Source organism: Poecilia formosa, unplaced genomic scaffold, assembly GCF_000485575.1.
Source record: "Poecilia formosa unplaced genomic scaffold, Poecilia_formosa-5.1.2 Scaffold123, whole genome shotgun sequence".
Classification (NCBI taxonomy): domain Eukaryota; kingdom Metazoa; phylum Chordata; class Actinopteri; order Cyprinodontiformes; family Poeciliidae; genus Poecilia; species Poecilia formosa.
The window spans coordinates 456,962-482,347 of record NW_006800062.1 but is presented as its reverse complement, the minus strand read 5'-3'; the positions used below and the strand labels follow the sequence as shown (position 1 = coordinate 482,347).

The window sequence follows — 25,386 nt, the reverse complement described above, 5'->3', positions numbered from 1 at the left end:
CCCAATGTGTGAAGTGCCGACTCGTCTCTGGGGAGACGAGCCTGAGCTACAGAGCAGTCTTACATCACTGCTACCTCCGTCCTTCTGGGGCAACATTGTGTTTTACAGGCACATAGTACCATTTTATAGTACATTACAGTAACTTCAGTTGTTATAAAAATGTTTCATACATCAAAAAAGACGTAAAAGAAATTTGACATTGCAGTTTAACACTTTGAAAAACTTGCGTTTCTGCACTCTGAATGGATTTCAGGGGAGATTACAGGATGTCTCAGACATGCAGGAAAGAATCAAAGGTTTGTTTCTGATGAGGGAATAACTTTATAATGGTAAATGGACTGAATTTTTCCAGTCATTTTGATCACTGGAGTCACATTCACCCATTCACACACTTTTATACACTGATGAAGCTGGAATCGAACCTACAACCTTCTGATCACAGGATGACTACTCTACACACAGAGCCACTGTCACTGTAGGTAGACTGTGTAAAACTCAAAAAATATAATTACATAATATAACCACAGACCAAATTAGCACATTTCATAAGTAATGTAAATATTTGTTTATTAAAGTGTGTCTGTCTACCCCAACTCTAATATGGACTGATATGCATTTCTTAGATTGATGTGGGCAGTATTATGATATGGTATTATTATAATTGATATTATTAGCCGATTTGTAAAATGATTTACACTTTGTTATGTAAAAGATGTCAAAACTTGATAAAAACCATCAGCTAATTATTATCGTTTTACACAGAAAAACAGTTTTGGTTTCTGTGCCAATTCTTACATCTAGTTCAGTTGTAGCTCTGGCATATGGCCGCTCTGAAAAGCATCACCCAACCTGGACACTCTGAGTTACTATTTATTGAACATTTAGTGATTGAAAAGCCAATGATTTCCCACAGGAGGTTATTTTTTTATGTTGAAACTCGGATCTGTTGGATGAGCTCAAACACAGCTTGGAATCCAACACTGGTGCATGTTTGATGTGCAACCAAGAAGCCGTTTGCCAACTCGTTCTCACGTCAACTTTATAAGGTGATTAGCAATCACTGTTGGGTTTACAGCTAGAGCTTCTCCTTGAATTAGTGCCAGAAAATTACCTAACACAATAAGAAACATTCGAAAAGTCCTGAAAGGGAAAAGTTCCTCTTTAGGAGAACGCTGCAGGGAGCTGATGGTGCGTTCAGTTGGCTGCAAGGCGTTTCTGTTACAGCCTCCACTGACTGCAGCTCATAACAACCAGTCCGAAACGGCAGCATTTCCAGTTATGGATGAGTTTAAGAATCAGACAAAAAGCAAACGCTGCAGCCAGCAGAGAGTTGCACACTGATGCATTCCTTGATGCAAGAGCTGCTCAGGATTGTAGCTCCTTAAAACCTTAGAAGTGATGGAAGCTGTTTAGCCCTCTAAATCAAGGTGCTTTGGGCCTGGCCTCCTTCCAAACCCACTGATGTAAATCTGATGAAAATGTTGAGAGCGTCTCTCAGATTATAGGAGACGAAAATGCATCTACCTACAGTCCTATTTGCTCCTCTGCAAATTAAAATCTGCTTTTACTTTTTGTGATACTTAAAGATTTCAACAAAGTCAGTCAATTAAATAAACCACAGTTTTTTATGAGAATCTGATTTATTAAGAAACAATAACTATCCAAACCAATTTGGCATTAATTAAGAAATTAAAAAGAGTAAAGAAAAGTAAGTAATATCTATCAGATCTAGATCTTATGTTTTACAGTGTTGTAAAAAGATTCTTGTGAATTGTCCTGTTTTTCCTTTTTGCTCGTTTCTGGTTGGCTAAACAATTATACTAGAAGAAGATAATCTGAGTACGTACAAAATGTAATTTTCAAAAGACGTTGCTTTTAAACAAAATGTGGCCTACTTTATGCTGTCAGACAAGTTCTACTGAAGGGATTTCTAGGTTGAACATGTCCGGGACTAATCAGGCCTGAGCGTGGCAAATGAAACGAAGCTCAGACTTGGTATTGGCAGTTTTTCTTGTTTCATGAAAATGCAGCGTGGTGACGTATTCATGCAGAACGTTTCCATCCTCTGGTTGTTCTTCCCTCGTGCAGCTGCTGTGTTCATCCTGCTTTGTGTTTTCTGCAGGCATGAAGCAGCACAATGACAGCGGCACTCAGTATCGTTCAGTCATTTACACGTCCAGCCCAGCTCAGCAGGAGGCTGCACTGAAGAGCAAGGAGGCCTTCCAGAAGGTGATCACACACAAACACACACCAGCCAACGTGTGTGTGTGTGTCCTGTTAGGATTTTTCTAAAACTGGATGAGTGCTAGATGGCTCACAATGGTGATCTTGTATGGGACTCACTAAATCATGGTATTTGCACATAGTTTTAAATTCATGTATCTAAAACTAAGGTTAACTTACTAAAACGTAAGTTAAGTACAAGGTTGAAATCTGCTTTAGTTACAGGTACAAAATAAAAGTATTTGGTTAAAATGGCATCGCCATGTGAGTTTGAATTGACAAAAGGGTAAAAGGAAACAAACACTTCAACAAATAGGAATAAGTTCATGCAGCTGATGTCTTTATTTCACTCATTAACCGTTTTTTTTGTTATTTGAATAACAATAACTAGTCAGTGCTTTAAGTTTTGACCTCTTAGTTTGAAAAAACAAGTTCTGTTTGGACCAAACTCATCTCCATCTTTTTAAGCTGAAAGAAGGGAGGAGGGTCAATAGGTCATCCCAACTGATTTCCTTTCAGCAGCACACGCGTTCCCCTTTTGTTCTTTCAGTCCATCTGTCCATCCATCCATCATTTAAAATTGATCCCTGCATCTTCTTGGCTCATTCTCCTCCTCTCAGCTCTAAATGGCTTTCATGGACTAGCTGACGGGGGGCAAAGGAGAGCAAATTACCATCTTCCTGGTTACGTTGGGCGCTCTGGGTCAGCAGGCAAGGATCAGAGGGCTGCTATGTTGTCGTGGCAACAACCTCTCAACCTTGGCCTTGAGCTGGGGTCAGGGGTTAGGGGAGCTTTGGCAGCTGGGTCCAGAGGGACAGGGAGGCGGGGAAGGACAGCAGAAAAAGCTAAAGAGGGAAGAAGCCATGTCAGGGGGCCGTCAATGCTGACAGGCTGTCAACTGAAACACACACACACACACACGCACACGTTCTGTGTTTATAAACCAGGCACCCTCAGTGTTTTAGGCATCATGAGACTAAGAGATGTGCAACTCAGACTTCGTACATTCACATCAAAACCTGAACTAAACTAAAAATGTTCACAAAACCTGAAGAGACATTTTTGTCTCTTTCTGCTGACCTCATGTCCCACACTGACTTCCTGAAACACATAAACCTCATTAAAGCTGATGGAGCTATCTTTATCTTTTCAACTAAAACTCAATGCATGGGTTTTAGTTACTTCTCATGCTTTGAACTGAGCAGCTAAATCATGAAATGCCAATTAAAGCCAATTAAAATTCTGCACACAAAAGGTGTGTAACAAAACATCCAGCAGGTGGAGATACTGAGTTCACAAGGCAAAATGAGATCATAAGGAATATTTATCAGTCTTTCTTTCTATTTTTCAGACATGAGTGTTTGAGGAATTTCAACTTTTTTTTTTTAATCTGCAATCAATGTGGAATATTCTAGTCTGGGATTGTCTATAGAACTAGTTTGTGTATCTAACTCAGTTATAATGCTAGAGCCAAAAAAAGATTTCATATTTCAAGTTATGTCTTAAAATGTATGAGGTTTTGTGATTTTTTTAATTATATATTTTTTTTTATAATTTTAGTTTTATGCATAGGCTAATTTTGTTGACTTCTATTCAAAATGCATTTTTAAGACGCTACTGCTGCAATTGGATATTTATTTTTATTTTATTTGTAGGTGTAAAGTAAATATTTTTGTGTGTTTTTTATGTATATTTATTTTTTTACTATTGCCATGAATGAACAAAAAAGCACTTTTTTGTGCAGGCAGAGCAATTTATTATAATCGACTTTACACTTAATTAATTATATAATAATTAATGTTGCTGCAATTTTTGACACTTCAGTGCTTGCAGATTAATGTCTCAAAAAACTAAAAAACAGACAATCCTTCCTCATACATCGGGCGATGATGAAAAGAGTTTTGAGGTCACCTTCTCCATCCCTGCTGAATAAAAAGCATCTCCAGAGCATGACACTCCCATCACCGTGCTTCATCATGAGTTATGTTGTGTTCAGGTTCTTCCATCTGTTTTCTGTCTCTAACAAACTGCAAACGAGTTCTTATTGCTTCCCTTCAACAGTGGATTTCCTCTCGCTGCACTTCTGGAAAGAAATGATTTGTAGTTGTCCTGGTAACGGTTTCTCCCACCTGAGCTGTGTATCTCTCCAAAGTTTTATGGGCTTCTCTGATTAAAAGTCTTTTTCCATCATCATATCATGGATTGAGCAGAGCTCTGTGAGATGTTCATAGCCTGAAATATTGATTTAAAACCCAACACTCATTTGATCATCTGCATATCTCCCTCCTTGACCTGTCTGCTGTGATCCTTTGTGTTCCTGATACTTTCTGGTTGATACACTCAGGTGGGTTGTTTTAGATGACTTTTAATACAGAATTTATTTAAGGGTATCGGAGTAAAGGAAATATTTCCACACACACATATAGTTCTGTTTTATCTGCTATTTTTAGATGACTTTTAATACAGAATTTATTTAAGGGTATCGGAGTAAAGGAAGTATTTCCACACACACATATAGTTCTGTTTTATCTGCTATTTTTAGATAATGTGGTGCACAGAATCACCATATTACTGCCTAACTACAGTAATAACATGGATCAGAAGCTTATAAAACCATGCAGGGTCATATTAAAACACAGTTGTATTATTTTTGTTTTATTGATTTCAAGGCAGGTTTACAGCAGAGACTCTCAAAACGCATTTCTACACACATTCAGACTCGTTCCTTCCTTCTCCCCACCAACGCTGCTGACACAACCGATCTGTCAAGCACTTTAACGTCACCTCGCTCCCATCAACGGGCCACTGGGGCTCCCATCTTCCTAAAGCGGCTGACACAACCCCAACCAAGATGGCAGCGCGCTGCTCTCAAACACTTGTCTTAGGACGAAGCTAGATGAAGGCGTTCCTGCTGCGTTCGGGGTCTGGAAGACTTTCGCGGCAGAAACGAAGCCTCGTTCACTGAAGTGACAAGAGGGAGTGGATGATGACCAGAGATAAGACAGGCATCGCAAAAATCCAGATTCCAGCCCACTGCCGGGGCCGTGAGTCATAGTCGTATACACACACACACACATGCCCACACACACACACACACACACACACACACACACACACACACACACACACAAACATACATCTGGCACATACAGGCGCAGCCCAATGAATAATTAACCCATATGAGGAGTCTCCTCTGCAGGGCTTTCAGTTCCTTAACTTCAGCGTTGAGGGGGAGGTTTGGGTGAGGGGGGGTAAGAGAGTGAGGCAGAAAAGCTTGTTTAAGCACAAGAGCGAAGAGGGAGGGAGGGTTAGTGGAGGAGGGGGGGGCGCTGGGGAGAAGGGGGTTCTCTGTAATGAAATTTGAAATTTGCAGAACATCAAAGGCTTCTGTAGCCCAGCCGCTGTGGCAGCAGAGCAGAGAGGAGGAGTGCTTCTCTTTCTCCGTCTCCCCGATCTCTCTTCTTCCCCTTCTTCTTCATCCCTCCCTCTCTGCCTGAAAGTGTCTCCCCAGAGCTGGGTGAGGGGTGTAGGGTTTAGTGGAGGGTGAGAGAGAAGGGATGGGAAGAGTTGATTAGGAGGAGACGGAGGGGGCTGGGGGGGGGCTTAGGGATGGGTTAGGGGTTTGGAGAGAAAAATGGATGAACGGGGGCTCCTATATGTGTGTGTGCATGTATGAACAATAGGGTTTATCAAGCTAGCTTTGAATATGGCGTGCGTGTTTGTGCATGCACATGTGTGTGTGTCGGGCCTTGGAGGAGGGAGTGTGCCCTCTGATAAAGCATCCCAACTTAATGAGCTTGAAAACGGGATGAAGAGGGAAGGGGGAGTGAAGTTCTGATGATGAGTGGAGGGGAAAAAAAGGCATTTGAGTTTAGAAGTGACATGCAGGAGCCTGAGGCTGGGGAACATCAGCAGGTTTTGTAATCAGACTTCTAGTCAAGTTTATTTTTGCTTTTTATTTTCTGGAAAGTGTTCAAAAGTGAGATTTTGATATTCCAAATGTTCCTCAATTTCTGCAGAAGTTGTTGCCGTTTCCTATAAACTGATCGGTATTACTGAGACGTCCGTTAATGAAATGGGTTGTTCTTAATCTGGGATTTCTATTCAGACGCGTTTTAACGTGAAATCAGGACGGACCTGCTGAGATTTTCTTTCTTCCGCTTCACATCTGCCTAAAAAAAAAACAACAATAAAACAAGTTTAAGCGCTCGTCCCCTCGCTCCAAAAAGCACGTGCATCCCTCTCTGCTCCAGGGATGTAGGAGTGCTGGCTTCCTCGCTCACAAAATGTAGGAGGGCTCGGCGAAGATTAGAGCCTGACTAAAATGGATCCTGACCCGTGCTGCAGCAGGGAAAGACGGATGAGGAGAGCAGAAAATAAAAATCTCTTCATCCGTCGGGCACATTTCAGGATGCCTTCTTATCTTCCATTCCTCTTTTTTTTCCAACAGCTAAATGTGTTTTATTTGCATTCATTCCTCTTCATAATCTTCATCTTTTCATCTGTTTCTCTGCGTCCTGCCGTCTCTGCCTCTCTGAGGTCACAGAGGGCGACCCCGGGGCTGCAGCGCGCTCGTCGGCTTGCACCATGTCAGGCTTTTTCATGTATTTCCAGGCTGAGCCACAGTCTGTCTATTACTAGCGCCTCTTCACCGTAGAGCAGCTTTGATGTGTGCAGTGCGTGCTCAAAAGTGTATTTACATTTTTAAGATGTTGAAGGGCTTTTTTTTTTTTTTTTTCTGAACTCCAGAGTTCAGGTGTGCAGCTGCAGTCGACGCCACTCCGGTTTTAGATCAGAGCGAAGGGAATCCGGAGCAGGATGGGAATGGAAATCCCTTCATCTGTTGTCTTTTTAACTTCTAGATTTATTTAAATGAGCTCATCTCGGTTGGAAATTTGCAGTTTATTTTCATTTTTTAACTTTAGCGCTACATATAGTGTTTATTTTAATAAATAAACCTAAAACCAGCTTAATTCCCAGGTTTAAGGTATTTGAAATGCAGAGAAAATCAGAGCCGTGCTCAGAGGACACCAGCTGTAAGCTGCTGCATGTGCTGGAAGCTTAACCCGTTTAATTACTAAAACACATTTTGTAAATGTTTGGTCTGTTTTAAAAACACATGGTGGACAAAATAAAAAAAATTTGATTGCACCTAGAAAACATGTTGTTACACAGAACTCAGTTTCATATTGTAAAAATAATACAAGATTTAACAGAAGTGATCCAGCAGATTTCATTTTAAATTATTTCTTTGTGAGAAAAAAAATCTACATATTTACTCTGATACATCTAAACTTTGCTGCTAAGACTTTCTGCTTCTTAAATGCAAACTAAATTCAGTCCATATCTTTAGTAATGCACTAATTTTGCTTTGCTTTCTGTTTTAATTTTTTTTTTACCTTTTGCAGTTACGGTTTTTAAAACCCCTTAAATTTATTTACATTTTGTCACAATACAACCACAAACTACAACATATTCATTTTATTTCAACACAAAGTAGCTCATAATTGAGAAGTGAGAGGAAAAATATGCATTTTCTTTATCTCACAGGTGGGACTTCCACATTGACTTGTTACTTTGTAAAACTTCCTTTTACTGCAGTTGGAGCTGAAAGCTTTCTGGGTGTGTTTCTACCATCTTTTCTATTTTTAAATTTAGTTTTAGGCAATCAAAACACACACATTTGCTTCGATCTGAACCATTTCATGGTCGCACTGCTGTATGTCCAGCATCAGTTTTCTTCTAAGGATTCTTGTGCATTTAGTTTCATCTGTCCTTCACTTCAGCCGTCCTACTGCAGAAACCCATCCCCACAGCATGATGCAGCCATCACAATTTCACGGTGTTCGTTTACAGCTGTGCTTTGCATCCAGGTCCAAAAGTTTCATCTTAATCTCATATAACTAGAGAGCTATCTTTTAGCTTTACTTATATGAGGTATCAGAGTCATGAATATGTTTGAAGTTGTTTTGCACATATTTGCAATTTTTACATAAAATAAAGAAAATTATAGACCCCCCTGACCAGCCTCTTTCTGAGACTGTCTTAGAGAAACACTGTCTTTAGTCAGAGGCGTCTTCAAAATTGCTGTAATACAGACCGCTACAGGAGATTGTTCCAGCCATCACCATCTACAATGACTCTATGAAGAATTTTGAATTAATACGAGTTACAACAACACTTAGTTTACCTTTGGGATCAAAAGAGTATTTTTGAATTTGAATTGATTTATATTAGTACCATTACTGCTCTGCTAGGAAAATATACTGCAAAAAAATAAAACCTTACTTAGTGTTTTTGGTATAATTTTAATGCAGATCTTAGTTTACATGAAATATGACAAAATTAGCTTAGAAGCAACTTTTCAGCAAGAAGTACGAGCTTGTCCTAAATAAAATAAATTCTCAATATTGATAAAAAAAGTACAAGATCCATTGGCAGATTATTTTACTTATAATGACACATTTTCTCATGTTATAAGTGAAATAATCTGCCAGTGGAACTATTACTTTTTTTTAATCAATATTAAGGAATTATTAAATAAAGCTTCTGTAAGATAGTTTTGTCTTATTTCAAGAGTACTAAGATATTTGCACTAGAAACGAGACTAAACATATTTAGTAAGATTTCGTGTTTTTGCAGCGAAGCTGAGAAAACAGTCAAATTGAGGTCGTATCCGTCTTCAGATGTCTTCACTGTGAGTCATGGAGTGTCACAAACTCTACGTCAGTGCACTTGTCTTCCCCACCGCTGTTCTGCTGAAGGCCCTCAGAGGGAAGGAGGCACAGAGACAAGACTGTGGGGTAAAGAAGAGAAGAAGGGAGAGTACATGTTCTTCCTCCTCCCTCCTCTTCCACCTCTGCCCCTCTCTCGGGGTGTCACGTCCTATTTGTGTCCCGGGGTCGCCTCTGTGGCAACGGCGACGTTGCTGGGGGGCGGAGGGGTTCTCTCGCTTGGCTGGGAAGCAGGGAGGACATTGGAGCGTTGGTCTGAGGGAGAGAGAGAAAGCAAGAGAATGAAAATCCATCAGGAGATGGAGAGAGTGGAAGAGGAGGAGGAAGAAGAGGAGGAGGAGGAGGGATGCACCCATTCAGCCATGTCTTTGACATGGGAGTGTTTCCGACAGGCGTGAAGAAAGGAAGGGCTGACTGGGCTGAGTGAGCGCCGCTCTGGCCGCACACACTCAGGGATGTTTTTCTCACTCAGGACGACTTAGAGATTTTTAACTCTGAATTTAACATTAAATTTAACCACATTTGGTTCACATTCGCTCCGGTTTTCTCCTAAAACCTCCTGAGCCGAGGCAGAGATGCGCTTCTAGTTTACATTTAGGATTCACATCCCAATATTAGGTGGTTTCCAGAGATGATTTCTGTCGCTTTTCAGCCACTAATGCACAGAACCTGAACGGGTCCGCCAGCTTCAGTCCAAACATCCCGATTAGCATCAACCTGAAGACGTCTAGCTAACTCCGCTTCTCTCCATGTTGGACGCTTTTATCCTCCATATTCTTTCCTCCATTCCTCTGCCGCTGCTGCAGTGAGAGAGAGAGAAAGTGAAGCCACATAAGGTTATACACAGTGACATGACGCCATGCATTCTGATTTATAGATCTAAAATGGCTGCCGTGTTGTGACTGCTGTAGAGGCTTGGATGGAGAGCGAGGGAGTGGTGCGGGGGCGTCAGGGTGGAGGTGTGTGTTTGGCTCGGAATAGCAAACCTTTCCTTGGCCGTCCAGAACGCCCCGGAGGGTTCTGCGGCGCTGACTGTGGTTTGTTGGTGATAACTGATTAATTAGGCCACGGCGTGCAGCTCTGTGCTTCCGTCAGCCGGCTTTCCACAACCCTGCTGCCTGAAATCATCAAAATATGGCCTTTCCTGGCGGTATGTGCATAGTGTGCAGCGGTGAAGTGAATCTGTCTGCTGTATTTGTTAAAGGCTGCGCTGGTTGGATCCTGCAGGGAGACCAGAGCCCTCACACTGAAGCAGCAGCCGCTGAGGAGTTAGAGGTCAGCTGCTGCCTCAACCTCTCTGTGGGGCTCTGAGCTTTGATTTACTGACTCCTCTGCATCAGTCCCAGCTCTGCCACGCTGAGCCGGTGCGACACTGCCTCCATGTGGACAAACACACACACAACACCGCTGTTACTCTCAACCAGCGGTGCCCTCAAACTGAGCTGCTAAAGTTTCCATTATGAAATAAGTGTGCTGGATAAAATTCAGTGTAATCAAAACATGGTTTATCTTTGTTTTTCCCATCAAAAACACGAACCATATATAGATTTACGTGATTTTTTTTTCTGTTAACTCGAATGTTACACTGAAATCTTTCCAAGTATTTCTGGTTTAACCTCTAGTGCAAATATTTCAGTACACTTGAAATGAGACAAAACTATCTTACAGAAGCTTTATTTAATAATTCCTTAATATTGATTAAAAAAAAGTAATAGTTCCACTGGCAGATTATTTCACTTATAACATGAGAAAATGTGCCATTATGTGCCATTCAGCACAATATAGAAGCTTGTTTTATGTCAATAATTATTTAATATTGATAAAATAATCAACCAGTGCAACAAAACACGTTTCCCATATTATAAGTTATAATGTTTTTGCTCCACTGACGTTTTTCACTTATAGCTGGTACTTTTTAAATTCAGTATTAAAGAATTATTGACTTAAAACAAGTGCCTAAGTTGTGCTGAAAAGTTATTTGTAAGTTAGTTTTGACCTGCCATTTCTGATTTTGACCGATACTGTTTTATTTATTTATTTTTATCTGAAATGTCACTAAAAACAGCAAGAAAGTTGCAGAGTTGGCAACAGTGAGGTTACTGTTGTTAACGGCCCAGTTCATTGGGTGATTTATTTATCGGTACACTGCGGCTTGTGGCCATGGGATCATTGTGATTGGTTGGTCAGCAAACAGGAACGGCACCACCAGACAAGCTGAGGGTCAGTAGTAAAGCAAGGCTGATCCTTCCATGTCACGCTGCACTGATCCACTAATTCAGGCTAAAGGAGCCACAACCAAGCAGTCATCATGTCTGAGAACAAAGGAAAACCCTTCAGTTGTCCTAAGTTTTTGTGTTACTGTAGCCATTTTGTCAAAATTTTCTGAAACTTAACTTTGGATTTTCATCAGCTTTAAGCCATTATAATCAAAATTGGCTCAAACAAATGCTTGGATGCATTACACTGTTTGTGTAAATTATAAATGAACATTTTCAATGATAATCTAATTTGTTAAAATGCAGCTATAAGCAGTCAAAGTCATTATTCGGATTCAAATTTGTGTTTTTCAATGAGAAGACATAATTGAGGTCAATGTTTTCCTCAGACGAGTTCAACAATGTTTCCTTTTCGTCCGTTAGGTTTTCTTGACCCGTTTCTGATGGTTATCTCACTGAAAGGTCTCACGCTGCCCACGGCTCCATTTTCAGAAAGCTGTCTGACCTTTTCCTCTATAATCTCATCTTAATCCTCTTCAAATAAAAATTTCCTTTTACTCTTAGATGAATCGGATCGCGAGGCTGTAATGAATCTTTAAATAGAGCTCCTTTCATTAAAGTTTAACATCCTCAGCATTGTCAGAACAGAGCACAGCCGTTGTTGAACTCTTTTTTGTGTTTTTCTCCTGTACTTACAAATCTCTTGCAGAAACATGCATTCTTTCTTTATCTTCTGGCATGCTGTTCAAAGCAGCATGAACATGTACTACACACTTCTCACATGTAAGCTCTTCATTTGAAACATTTGTCTGATTTGGCAGCATTTAAAGCTTAAAGTTGCAGTCTTTATACAGCAACGTTTAACAACCTTAAAGCTACAACTTTGATCAAAACTTAAGCATGTCGTGACAGTATTTAAGAGACGATCTGTGAAAAGCTCCATCTCCACCTCATCATCCTTCCTGGGCTGTTGAAAGAAATCCACCGCTCCCAACCAAAAACAACCAATCAGAGCCAGGAGGCGGGTCTTAGCGCTGTCAATCAACACTGTAAATGTTCTGATGGCGGGTAAACAACTGTTTATCTGCCAGTTAAACTTAGCATTCACAACGGGGAGAAGCTGTAGCGAATCATGGGGGAGGACACTGAGGGCGTGAATGGCATGATTGACAGCACTAAGACCCGCCTCCTGGCTCTGATTGGTTGTTGTTAGCACTGGCAGAAGCCAGAGAAACTCAGTTTTTCACTGATTATCTGTTTCATACCAATCTGTTACAACATAGTGACAGTTTCAACAAACATGCAAACAAATATATTTGTATATATAAGTAACACACTGTCACTTTAAAATAAATTCCCATAGAAGGCATGCTTTCCTCAAATAATTTAAGTTTTGTTTGTTGGCCAACATTGCAAACATGTCAAATACAAACTTTTGTCTCCTTATGAGGAGCAAAGTCTATGAATCCTGCAGAAAGCGGATGCAGGCTGATGAGAACAAGTTGAGCCCGTATCGAACACGCTCTGCTTCTTTCTCTTGATGCCTGCTGAACTTGGCGTACTCCCCCACAAAGCAAAACAAACCTCCAGAGTGCTGCAAACTGTTCTGACGCAGAGAGACCTACTTGTTGCCCACAAACAGTCTCGGTGCTCCTCCAGTTTGTTTCGTCAGCTCCAGCAGCAGCGATCTATAGAGGACTGAACGCTTGTATTATTAGATGGAGAAAACCACTCAGCGCAGCAGGTATAGCTTTGATATAGCTGTTAGAGGCTCAGTGTGTGGAAGAAAGCGTTGTTTTAGAGCGTTTGAAGGTTTCTCTCGTCATGTTTAGAAAAAGGTAAGTGTGAAAATGTCCTGAGGAGTTCTCAAAGCGAGCGGATACTCTTTGAATCTTTGTCCTACAGAGAGCCGCAGAAGGCTTGCTGCACTATAAGAAGAAGCTGATATTCCTTTCTAGTGTCACTTTGCAGTCGGACTGAGGAGCGTAAAATGAAAATGTTGAAAATTCACAGCTGTGAGGGAAAATTCAACACATAAATAAAATCCTTTGTATGCTTTGTAACTACAATGACATTCAAATAAAATTACAATTCCTTAAAATAATAAACAGGTTTATCAATACTTAAACGTTTAAATGAATACATATAAACATATTTATTTATTTATTTAATTTAAAACGATATTAATAAGCATGATTTTTTTTTATTTAAGTAAAATTCTTTGAGATAGATTTATTTAACTGTCTCGTTTTCCTTGTGGAATAATTAAATACTGAAATAATGTAGTATGATTTTAACATCTAATTCAATCAAAATTTAATTATAATTTTGGTGTACATGCAATTTTATTTATTGTGTATGTTTTTTATTACATATACAAATATGTATGTAAAAATGACATACTAACTGGATTATGGAACTTTTTGGCCCAGAGTAAAACACAACTGAATGCAACAATTTTTAAAAAGTTTTTCAACATTAAAGATTTAGGTTAAATACAAATCATTTAGATAAATGTATAGTGAAATAATTCATATTCAAATAATTAGAACCATTTTGTTTTAGAGGTATTATGTTTGATTTTATAGTTGTAGTGACAGTCAAAGTGACAATTTGAATTATTTTTTGGTGGACAGGAGCAAAGAAATTAAAAAAAATAATTAATTAAAAATAAATAACTACACAATTATGTAAGAATAATTGTGATTACTTATGTATTATATGAATTCAACAGATAAATAAAAATGTTACGGATTTAAAAATTATGCAGTGTATTAAATTATTTTTAGTTTGATCTTTTTTATGAGGCTTTTGTCTCTAAATGTCAGTATCAGCATACTTCAGATTAAAGGATGCATTAAGTGTCATTTTGGGGGAAAAAAGGAATCCTGAATGTTTGGGAGGAAACCTCTGGGAATGCTCTGCTGCAGATGAAGACATTTCAGCACTGATGGTTTCATTTGACTTTTTCTGCTGCTTGGATTTACACTTCCATGTTTTGTCTCTAGGAACTGGATAAGAAAGGCTACGGTCCAATCACCACTGAGATCCTGGAGGAACAGGAGTTTTTCTACGCAGAGGACTACCACCAGCAGTACCTGAAGAAGGTCCCCAAAGGATACTGTGGCCTTAAAGGGACCGGGGTTTCCTGTCCCATCGGAGGCAGCAAGGAGGAGCTGTAAGGCGTGTGTGGAGGCGATTGTATGACCAAACAGGAATTTTGTTCAGCAAAAAGCAATAAAATGAAGCAACATCCTTAAAATATGCTAAAATATATATATCAAAAACATTTAAAATTTGTGAAAATATCACAGTTTAAAGCAGTAGACTGAAAATAAAACAATGGAATAAAGTAAAGAAACCGAAATACGGAAGAAAAGTGGAGCTTTGATAAGAAGGAAATGGAATTAGTGACAGATTTAACATGTATGTAGCAACAGAACCTAAAGATGTGAAATGCAACAGAGAAGTTGAAACAGAAATAACAGTCAATGCATATTTACTCTTTATTATCTTTTGCATATTCAGTCTGAAATTTACGACAAACTGGAAAATACTTACATGATTCCAGTTAGCAGTGGGCGACATGACAAGAACACTCCATGAACCTTTTCAGTTTGTTTTTTACATCAAAGTCAGAATCACCATTTTATCACCATTTCCTAAAAAAGCTCAGAAAGAAAAACACAACGGACAGAAAACATCTTCAGATTAACAGATTAATATTAGTTTGCACAATTTTTCCAACTTGTGGGGGGAAAAAAGACTTCTAGTCAACAAAAGTGAGCACCCTCTGATAAAATGTCAGGTTTCTGTGGTGTAAAAAATGACACCATGGTGAGTCATTTAAAAAATTTCCACCCATCTGATTTTTATCCTGCACAACACCCAGGGTTCTCTGGTGTTAACTCTCCCTCCGAACGTTTCCTTCAGCTCAGAACTATACTTTACTTTTTTAAATAAACAGTAACACCTCTCAGGTAACACACTCTCTTGCTACATTACAGCTAATTTGTGAAGCTAAAGAAAAACTGATAAATCAGAGCAAGAGCACAGAACAGATGATCACGCCATCTCTCTGCTGTGTTTTGACCCAAGATCTTCATGTCGCCCACTTTTAATTCCAGTATATCTACATTTAACCACTGGATGGTTGTTGCATGATAGAAACTCATCGGCCACTTTATTAGCTCCACTCTCCCACTCCCAGGTTTCACTCTGTGATGTGATTGGTTGAGTCACTGTTAGTTTTTCCAGGTAATCTAACAGGCGTACCTAATAAAATGGCCAATGAGTGCACATAAAAGGTGTTTTTTATATAATTTTATGTTATCCACATGTATTGGAACTATTAATAAGCCTGAAATTATATATTTAGAATTTCAGCTAAAGTGTGGAGATGTGTTGCAAAAGTCACATTTATAACATGAGAGTGCTTCTTTATCTTTTACAAAAATAAAAAAAACATTCAAGATGAATCAGTAAACTAAAGTAAAACAGAGACCTGATGTTATTTTAGAGAATAAGTCAAAATGTTTGGACTGCAGCTGCACTCAATGTCCACACGGTGGCGGTATTTCTTAAACATGATCGACTTTCACTTTGTTTTTTCATGTTAAAAATCATTATCAAAACTTTTCTTATGTAAATTTTCTAAACTAAAACAATATAGAAAACAAACATAAAGGTGCTTTGAGTCAGATGTCGTACAATAACTGTGAAACAATTGCTAAATATAAATTGATTGCTTTATTGCTTTATATCCAGTTTTCTATTGCTATTGTCATTTATAACATTTCATATAAATTTTAATTAAAGGACATTTCTTATCTCATTTAAGAAACAATAAACTGAATCTCCTCCATATTTTTGATTGTTGTGTGGATGATTTTTTTTTCTATGTATCAATATTTGTTTATGCACACACCTGCCCACTATTTTATGCTATATTTATAAACTATTTTGTCCCGTCTGAGAAGGGACGTGCCACAGCAGCGAGGGAACATCTGTGACTCAGACACACGTTTAGAGAGGACTCATTTTGGAAAGCAGAATGAGAAACTCTGAGCCTCTGTGCTCTTTGTCTGGTTCGGTTTTTGCTGAACCCCTCACCCCACTTCTTGCAAAACCACAATTAGAATTAAAAGAAAAACAACTTACAGCTGAACATCTTAAAAATACAATCATTCAGAAAAGAAACAAGAAATCCCCGGAAACCGTTCTGCACGCCGTGTTTTTAAAATTAAACACACGGCTGTGAAAGTGTAGTTAAAAATGAAAATCACACTCATGGTTAGAATCCAAAATACAGAGATGATATCTAGAAAAAGCTTTCTGGTCGACCGCAGTAGTGTGATTCACCCCGCTCTTGTTTTTCCCCCTCCCTCTCCGCTATCTCTTTCTCTGTCTGTGTGTATGTGTCACATCCTGACACCTGTGTGTAGGTGTGGACCAGGGCACAGGTGCAGGTGCAACCTCCCCGGGCCTATTTTAGTATTGGGGCAGATATTTTTGCATGTGTCTGCATGCAGGAGCCGTGCGTGCGTGCGTGTGTGTGTCGAGGCATGTGGAGCTGCGGCTTGCTTGATCGAACTGCTCAGAGTTGTGTGTGGTTTGGCCAACAAGCTGTTTTCCAGAGCCTGCTTATACTTTGCATGTCAGTTTGATTTTTTCATTTTTAACAGTAGATAACCTTTTAATAAAACGAGCTTGTTGAGTTCCTCAGGTTTCGACGAGCTCTAATCGCAGGCTGGGATCAGTGATCAGCTTCTCCGCCACCTGCACCAGTGGCCTCAGCGAGCTGCTGCTGATTTCTGCCACACACACACACACACACACACTAGGTTCAGAATGAGTCGAGATGTGCTGCGAAAATTTCATGCAAAAATGAGTCACATTTAGAAATAGCTGCAGGAGTGTGTGGTGTCTTTGTGATAGGTTAAAAAGGGGCATGGAAATGCATGGTACTGTCATATAGGCATCCACACAAACACAGTGGGGCGAGGCAGGACAGGAACCAGGCTGTGTGCCCATCAGACAGAGCCTATTGTCTGCAGATGGGCTTATAACGGCCCCACAGCTGGCCACAAACTGCGTCTCTCGCTGAAACGTTTTAAGAATACACATCTCTTAGTTAATCGGTTCAATAAAAACCCTCCTAATGGAGGATTGAGCAGGTTTGTGAAAACAGGTGGCGCTGTGAAACAGTGGGCTGAGACGTGGAGATAAACGTGTCGGTTGTTTATCGGAGGTTCTCTGCACTTTTACCCACACATACACACGCATTCACGTAAACACACGTCTCCAGCAGCAGCAGCAGCAGCAGCAGCTCCGAACGCCGTCCTGTACCGCCGCCTAATGCAAAAGGGGAGCGCCCACGCAAAACGAGCAAAAAGACACCAAAAAGACACCTTGCACAGCCGTGCACCCACGCAAAATGTCTTGCACTGATACGCTCTCTATTGTGTCCTCCTTTTCGCAGCTTTCTATTTAACTTCCCTTTGACGACATCAATAGATCTTAACTTATTTTTGTGCAGTATTTATACACATGATTGAAAGTTGCTTTGTTTTTTTGGCATTTCCTCTTCATGTGCTTTGCAGTAATATAATTTGTTTCTTCAGACATCAGCACGGCGTTGTTTGGTAGGATGTATAAATAGAACAATAGCTTGGAGTTGTGCTGTCCTACCAGCTGGAGAATGGCTGTGCCGTCTTGTTCTGCTCCTCACTTAATTGCTTCATCCAAATTGTAGAGCTCCAGCAGGCATGCTTTAGATATGTCTGTTTTCTACTTTCTTTTTTTTTTTAATTGCTTGTACATTTATCTCCTGATGATATGAGCAGCTATGTGCAGGGTTTTTCAGATGCCAGATGTGTTTGCATCCCCTCCCATGCTCTCCCTTCCCCTCCCTCTGGTTCCTGCAGGGGCACACGGTCTCAATCAGAGCGTCGGGGCTCCAGGAACCAGAGCACAGCGGCGTCTCTGTGCTGCCCAGAGAAGTGCAGCCTTGTCTGGGTTCCTGCATCTGCGGCTTGGGGGCAAGCTGGGGAGAGAGGGCAAATCCTGGTGGCCCCTGCAAGCTGGTTAAACTCCAGGTCTGATCTGTGGGTGACGATTCAACGCCGAGGGAGAAGAAGGAAATAAGCGCAGCTACTGTGCATGTAGTTATGTGTAAGTTAATAAAAAGGTTATCTAAAACAGGTTTGTGTGGCGCGGCGAGCTCACACATGTTCACACACACAATGGTTTTTAATTCCACTGAGGAAATGTGACAGAGTTTGTTCTCTGCCCCTCTGGGATTGGAGCCGTGTTTCGGGCGGAGGGCAGCACGTGCTGCAGGGCCCAGTTGACTACTAACTGGCCCACAGGCTTTCTGGCTGACGGCCCACTCCGTGACATGCTGCACCTGTCAGCCTGTGTGTTGTCAGCCATGCTAGCTAGCTCAAGCTACCACCGCATGACACACAGGAAACCCAGAAATAACTGCTGAGTGTCTTCAGTGCAGTTACTGTGCACTGGGGGCGTGCTGCTGACAGAAAGTGGCTGAAAGAGGCTTTAAAGGAACAGGAATACCGGCTGGAACGGCGCGGAGCATTAGCGTTTGGGAGCAGGAAGAGAAAACTGGAAGGGAAAGTGAAACACAGATATGCTCAGCCTCTCTTGCACCTGTGCATGTAGATTTGTCTGGCCTTGATTCAAACCGGGGGATGAAACATTCATATGGTGCGCAAATTTGCCAACATATGCAGCATCCATTTATCATTTTGATAACTGGCTTCAAAGACCATCTCAACCATTGACATTTTACAACCGAGACTCTGATGCAACAGTCAAATTTCCAAAACATCTTCCTCCCCATGTTCATCTTGAATCTTTATCTGCTCTGTCCATCTGCCTCTTGAGTCATCTCAGCCTCACCTCACACAGCTGTGCAAGTGAAGGAAAGTTTTAACGTTGCCAGCGAGCGCCGCGATTAGAGCTCGACACAGGAAAATGTTGTGCAATATTCAGGCTTTCAAGTGGTGATGTGCTGATGTTTCACCATTACGTGGAAAGGAGGACAAAAACAGGACAGACGCACACACACTCACACATACGCATGTTGTGTTTGCATTGCAACATGCACTAACTGTTTTCTGTGTGCATGCCAAAGCCTGCTAATTTCTGCCAACGGTGCAGATTGAATCTCAAGTTGAGCCAACATGAGATGGTGGTGTGATACTGTCTGTTTCTCGCTGTGTAGGAGAGGAGCAGATTTTTTTTTTTTTTGAAACAAGGAAAAGAATAATTAAACGTCAAAGAAATGAGAAGATGGAGGGAGTGAAAGAGAGAAAGGGAGGAGAGCTGGTGCTCGCTGCACCAGGAGGAAGCTGGGTCTGATGCCTCTCCATGCAGCTGTTCCCAAACACCCACACTCTTCCTGTTGGAGTGTGTGTATCTGAGCAAGAGCTAAAAAAATACTATTTTGTCTGTAGTTTTGGTGTTTTACTTCCATATATGGAAAGACAAACTCATGTTGTTCAGCTTTGGGTGTCTTTTTTTGTAAGTAGCCTCATGTTTATTGTTTTAAAGTTGGAAGAGAAGCATGAGAAAAGTCAGCTTCATTAAAATGTCGAATTTATGTCTGATTCAGATAAACAAAGACAATAAAAAGCTAATAAAAGGTGATTTCAGTCGGTGGAACAAAACGTGAAGTATCCACCAGAAAACGCGGCTTTCTCCGGCCCCCACTGAAGTCTTATGTTTCATCAAACAAAAGCTGGCCTCAAAAAACATCCGCTGGTGGAAAATTTGGCCTGTCGCTCAGTGAATGGAAAGGTTTGAGGTGAGAGTGTGGCCACACTGAGGTGTCAGCAGGGTGTGTGATTGTGTATGCGTCAACTGTGTGTGAGTGTGTGTGCGTGTGTGTGTGGCAGTCTTTTTAGGTTTCGTACCCAAAGTAATGCAAAGACGTCTTTCGTGGACCGCATTGCTGCTGCAGCTAACCGATGGGTGTTCTGCATCGTTGCTCACTGACCTCGGAGAGTCACCTCCAGACGGCTCCTTCCAAATCCTTCAGCATGATTTAAATATGATTCAACTTTTACCAGTTTATGGTTTCTGAGCAACATATGAGGATTTGCAGTAAGTGCTATGAGTGTTAATAAGCCATAAATGTATTAACTCTGTTGTAAATTCCAAATGAGCGCTTCTCGAAAAACAAATCATAGCAGCAGCTTGTAAGAGAGTCTTTTGTTTTGACTGAAATAAAGTCAAAGTTTTTAGCTCAGATAAAAATACAAAACAGCTGCCATTTATTCAAACATGTGAACTCGTAGGTTTTGATCAGATTAAAAGTTGAACAGAAACTAACACATAGATGTGAGCTGCTGCTAGTCATGCATCTGTTTAACATGACGCTATTAATGACCATCTACTTCACATTGCAGATGTGTATTAATAAAAGGTGTGATGGGGCTGCTGTGGTCTTCTAAGGTCAACTCAAAATAACTTCATTTGAAACTTAAAGAAATACGAAGCAGATTTGTAGAAATGCTGCTGCAGCTGTAGCCAACTTTATAGACTCAATTTAAAATGATGTTTATTTAATAAACCAGGACCAAGTGGAAGTGTTCTCACAATGTTTCACATTGCATCACATCACAACTGAAACATTCAGCTTATTTCACTAAGTCAGTAGTTTATAGATCTACATTTTGCTGCAGTTACATCTCCAAGTGTTTCTACCAGCATGAAACATCTAGAAACTAATATTTCTGTTACAACATTTAAAGCCTCATTTAACAAAGTTTATCCAAATGTTTTTATTTTTACACTTTTGGTTGCGATCGCTCCCCTTTCAGAGTAGAAGAACTTTTTCATGACTTAAAAATAAATGTTCAAAACTTCAAAAGTAATGCTTGTTGAAAAGGTTACAATAATGAAACTTTTTATTTAGTCTTAGAAAAAATGTATTCCATTTTGTAAATGAGCAACTGGTGTTAAAATTATTAATTTGATGTAAAAATAAAACAAAACAATTAGATGTGAATAAATGTTACTAGCACCATCTGTCAAACATACAGTATAATTTTTATTACACTTTCACAGTTAATCAAATTTTGCAAACTTTTGTTTAAGAAAGTAAAGACAAAAGTTCTGTATTGTTAATGCTGACTTCAGTGTTGCCGAGTCCCAAACACTTTCTGTATTAACCTCAACTGGAAAAAACCCTAAAACATCAATTTTAACCTTTTTTTTTTTTTTTGAGAAGCTCAGACTCAATATTTCAGGTCCTGAACTTGACTGAGTGCAGACGGTAGAAAATTTAAAATTACAGCATAATCAACAAAAATACATTTCTCACATATTTATAATAAACATTCAGTGATGCCCAAAATCTTTACTGGATAAATTTGGTTGTTAATTGTACTTTCATATTTCAAATTTTTGACATTTTTGCTGTATTTTTGTTACTTCAGATTAATAACATCACTCAGATTTTCTTCTAAAATCTTTAAACAATTTTCAATGTTATTCCAGCCAACTAATTTAATATATTAACATTTGTGCATCGTGTTCATAAGGTAATAGCATACTCATTAGTGTTTACACATTATTGTTAGAGAATACAATACTCTGTCACTATTTGATTACTTATATTACTTGTCCATAACTAATAATGGTTTATAAAGTTGTCATAACTTCATCAGTAACTGGTTAATTCTTATTTATGAAACATCTATAGTTTGGAGTTTCCATCAATACTGAACAGAAAGGCTTGATACCATCTGTAGTTGTTTGGGTTAACACAAAAATAAGCAACCTAGTCAAATTTTGTGCTGTTTGCACCAACACAGCCGAAGTTATTCAAATATAAAAACAACAAAAAACACAAAGAAACGTCAAGGAGGACAACAAATAAAGAAGAGTGTGTAGAGATGTGGCCACATTTAGATTTGTTATGTATTTTACGTTTCAGATAAATCCTAATGAGAAATTCCCCTTCACTTGCCCTTCGTCTCTTCTGCATATTCTGACCTGTCTTGGCCTTGTTCATTGACATTTTCTTTCTGTCACACACTTTTCCCCCTTGTTCTCTCAGGCCTTGTGAGATCAGTACAAGACACAGGAGAGTGTGAGCTGTGGTGAGCCACAGACCAAAATAACTGGTACTTTTTTTTTTTTTATAAAACACATGTACATCCACCCACACATAAAGTCACACATGCGTGCCCTGCTTCAGACAGGCACTCACTCTCACAGAAGTTCCTTTTTGCGCGACGATCCCGGGGAGAGACGAGCAGCTGAATGTGCTCTGAAGCTGGACGGAAGTGAAACTGTCCACATGTGAACACCTTGTAGGATGGAAAGTAAAGGCAAAAGTTTCATTAGCACAAGTATTTCTTCATATTCCTTGAGTTTCCCAGAATTTGGCGAGACACCACCCTCCATCTGTCTCACTTTCTCACTTGGTCTTTGTCGCCTTCTCTCGTGACAGATCCTGCAGCCTCCCTGTCAAGCTGGCATAGTGGCATCATTCTAAAACTGGTATTAGGCATTTCCTGCTGCGTCCGTTGGCGGGTGTATGTGTGTGTGTGTGTGTGTGTGTGTGTGCCTGTGTGTTAGTGCGCTCGTGTGTGTGCGTGTGTGTCGGGGCGGAACGCACCTGGTCCACGCAGCTGTGGGGATCCTAGCAGGGGGGAGACAGAGAAAGAGAGAGAGATAGAGGAAGGAGAGAAAAAAGGAGGGATGGGAGGAAATCAAAAAATGGGGCCCTGTGTGCTGTAGTGGGGACCCACCAAGTTCAAAAAGAACGAAGAGCAGTGGGAGAAACTGGAGGGTTTTAAGGCTGTGGCCGTGATTTTTACACACCGAGCTGAACGACGGAAAAACTAGATCCGATGTTCATATCTGTATCGATCCAGATATTTAAAAAAATTCTTTATCGGGTGTCAATGTGCCCGATCCATAACGGCAGATCTAGTCAGTCTAATTCTATGCTTTATTCTCTGAGTGACATCAAGATTTATTATTTATTTTGTATTATAATCAGAATTTGCTCTTTCTGAACCATTTGAAAGAAGGTTTGTTGTGTTTTTCCATGTTTGACCAAGCTTCTGAAGCTGCTGGTGTGTTTAAGTGTGCAGTACTGGTGCCGTAATATCAAATACATTTGTATTTCAGTAAAATTTTTCTGTGTTTTAAAAAAATAATCATTTTAAGTCAATCCGTCACTGTTTTTCTGTATCAGCTGATGCTGAATCTCAGTTATCTGTATTGGTTGCAGAAGTTAAAAAAGAAAAAAAAAAAGTGGATCGGTGCATCACTAGTAAAAACTGCCACACTTTTAAGATCTGATCTGGAAATTATCTCTCATTAATCTGATTAAAATTACCTGTTGAAAATAACCTTTAGGCAGGTATAAAACATACTTTTCATTAAGCCTATATTTGTGTGTAAACATTTTTTTAATTACTCTGGTTTTATATTTTGATCTTAAATGTCATGTTTTCATTGACAGTAAATGGAAAATCATCATAATTACCAGAAATTAAGGTTTAAAAACATCAGCCTGTGTGCAATTGAGTTATATGTGTTTAATGTAGCAAGTAAATTCACTGAAATAATGAAGCTTTCAATATTATAAACATTTGTTGAATATGATGATATATTCAATGTATAACTGAAATAAATGAAATAAAGCTCCACATGATGAATATCCATATGAAATACATGCAACATTTCAAAAGACAATGTTTGTATATTTATATGAAATCCTTTGAAATGTTGCATATCTTTTAAATGGTCAGTAATTAACACAAAGTAAAACATTTACCAGTTGTGTGGACTGTGGAGCTTCTCACGAAAGATTGAAACTCTTATGTGGACTTTCAAAAATCATAGATTTTGTCCTTGTATCAAGTAAAAGCAGTTAAATTAAACTGTCTACATGGATGCAGTTCCTCTGGTCCTCTGCAGAGGGAGCAAGGAATCTGAGGGGGAAACTATGGAGCAGATTTCACCTTGCAGACTGACAGCCGGGACAAACAGGCCAATAATACAGGTGGAAACGGCTAAACAATCCGCATTAAAGGTTCTTTAGCCGGTAAACAAATGTGTTTACTGACCTTTTTAATTTTATTTGAAGAGCACAACGTTTCTTCAGGATGCAGCAAGAGCACAGATGTGCTCAGGAACACACAGAGATTGTTTCACAGCTGGATGACCAGGGAGTCGTGAGCACTGGAAGGGCCAAATGGCCGGGTCAAAGGTCAAACCACAGAATACTGCAACAGAGGAAAGAGGAGCTCAAGGGTATCAAGATCATGGTACGCAGCAATGCGCGCGCATTCGCTCTTATTGATGTTTTTGTCAACACAACTGCAACTCCTGACCTCTCGATCCAGATGGGCAAAGAATGCAGAGACAACACTCCGCCTGCTTTAGCATGCACAGTGTTTACATTTCCACATTATAGCTTAATGCATTTTTTGGGTGGAATATGATAGTTTGGGATGCATTACTCATAGGTTGTTTGACATTATTGCAAAGAAAATGCAATAATAATAATTTTTGTTTTGTCCCTCTTCGATATTTCAGATCATCAAAGAGTCTGACCACACACACAAGTCAGTTGTCAAATGATGATTTAATGCAAAACCAACCAAACTCTGTATCACACAGAAAGTTTAGCCAAAAAACTGAACTTAAAGTCAATCAAATCAATCAATCTCCTGCCGACCAGATGCCTGTTGGATCGCAGAGTTAGTAAAAATAAATTTATGTTCACTGTTTCAAGCACCTCCAATCAGTGCTGATCAGGCAGAACCATTAAATCTCTTCTTCTGCAGACCTGGGCGAACAAACACTGCAGCCAACAGCCAGATGTCAGAGCCGTGTGTTACCTTTTTATTTTATAATTTTGAAGGAAAAAAAAAAAATTCTATATATATAAATTGAGTTTATTTATTTTATTTAGTTAAAAGCGAGCCACAAAAATTAGATTATTTTTAAGTGGAAACACAAAAATAATTGTTGTTTTTTTATGTGTATCTGCTCATTAATAATCTAAACATAATTTTTAATATATTTTATGATTTTTATTTTTTTATTTTATGTTTACATTGCCCTAAGCAATTAAAAAAATACCCATATGTGTAGACAGGTCAAATTTGCATTTATTCCAAGGCTTAAACGGCTCTGGGTTTGGATATTCAACACCATTGTTT

General features: G+C 39.6%; 1 protein-coding gene across 4 annotated transcripts in view; it reads left to right on the top strand.

The window, feature by feature from the left end:
• The window catches only part of msrab (methionine sulfoxide reductase Ab), a 76,640-nt gene extending 61,040 nt beyond the window's left edge, over window positions 1–15,600 (top strand). For all 4 annotated transcript variants that reach the window (XM_016675944.1, XM_007561112.2, XM_007561111.2 and 1 more), the window contains 2 exons: window positions 2,123–2,229; window positions 14,182–15,600. In XM_016675944.1, the coding sequence (XP_016531430.1) occupies window positions 2,123–2,229; window positions 14,182–14,355 (281 nt within the window). In that variant the 3' untranslated portion in view covers window positions 14,356–15,600. The remainder of the gene's footprint in view (window positions 1–2,122; window positions 2,230–14,181) is intronic.
• The last annotated feature ends 9,786 nt before the right edge of the window (window positions 15,601–25,386 follow it).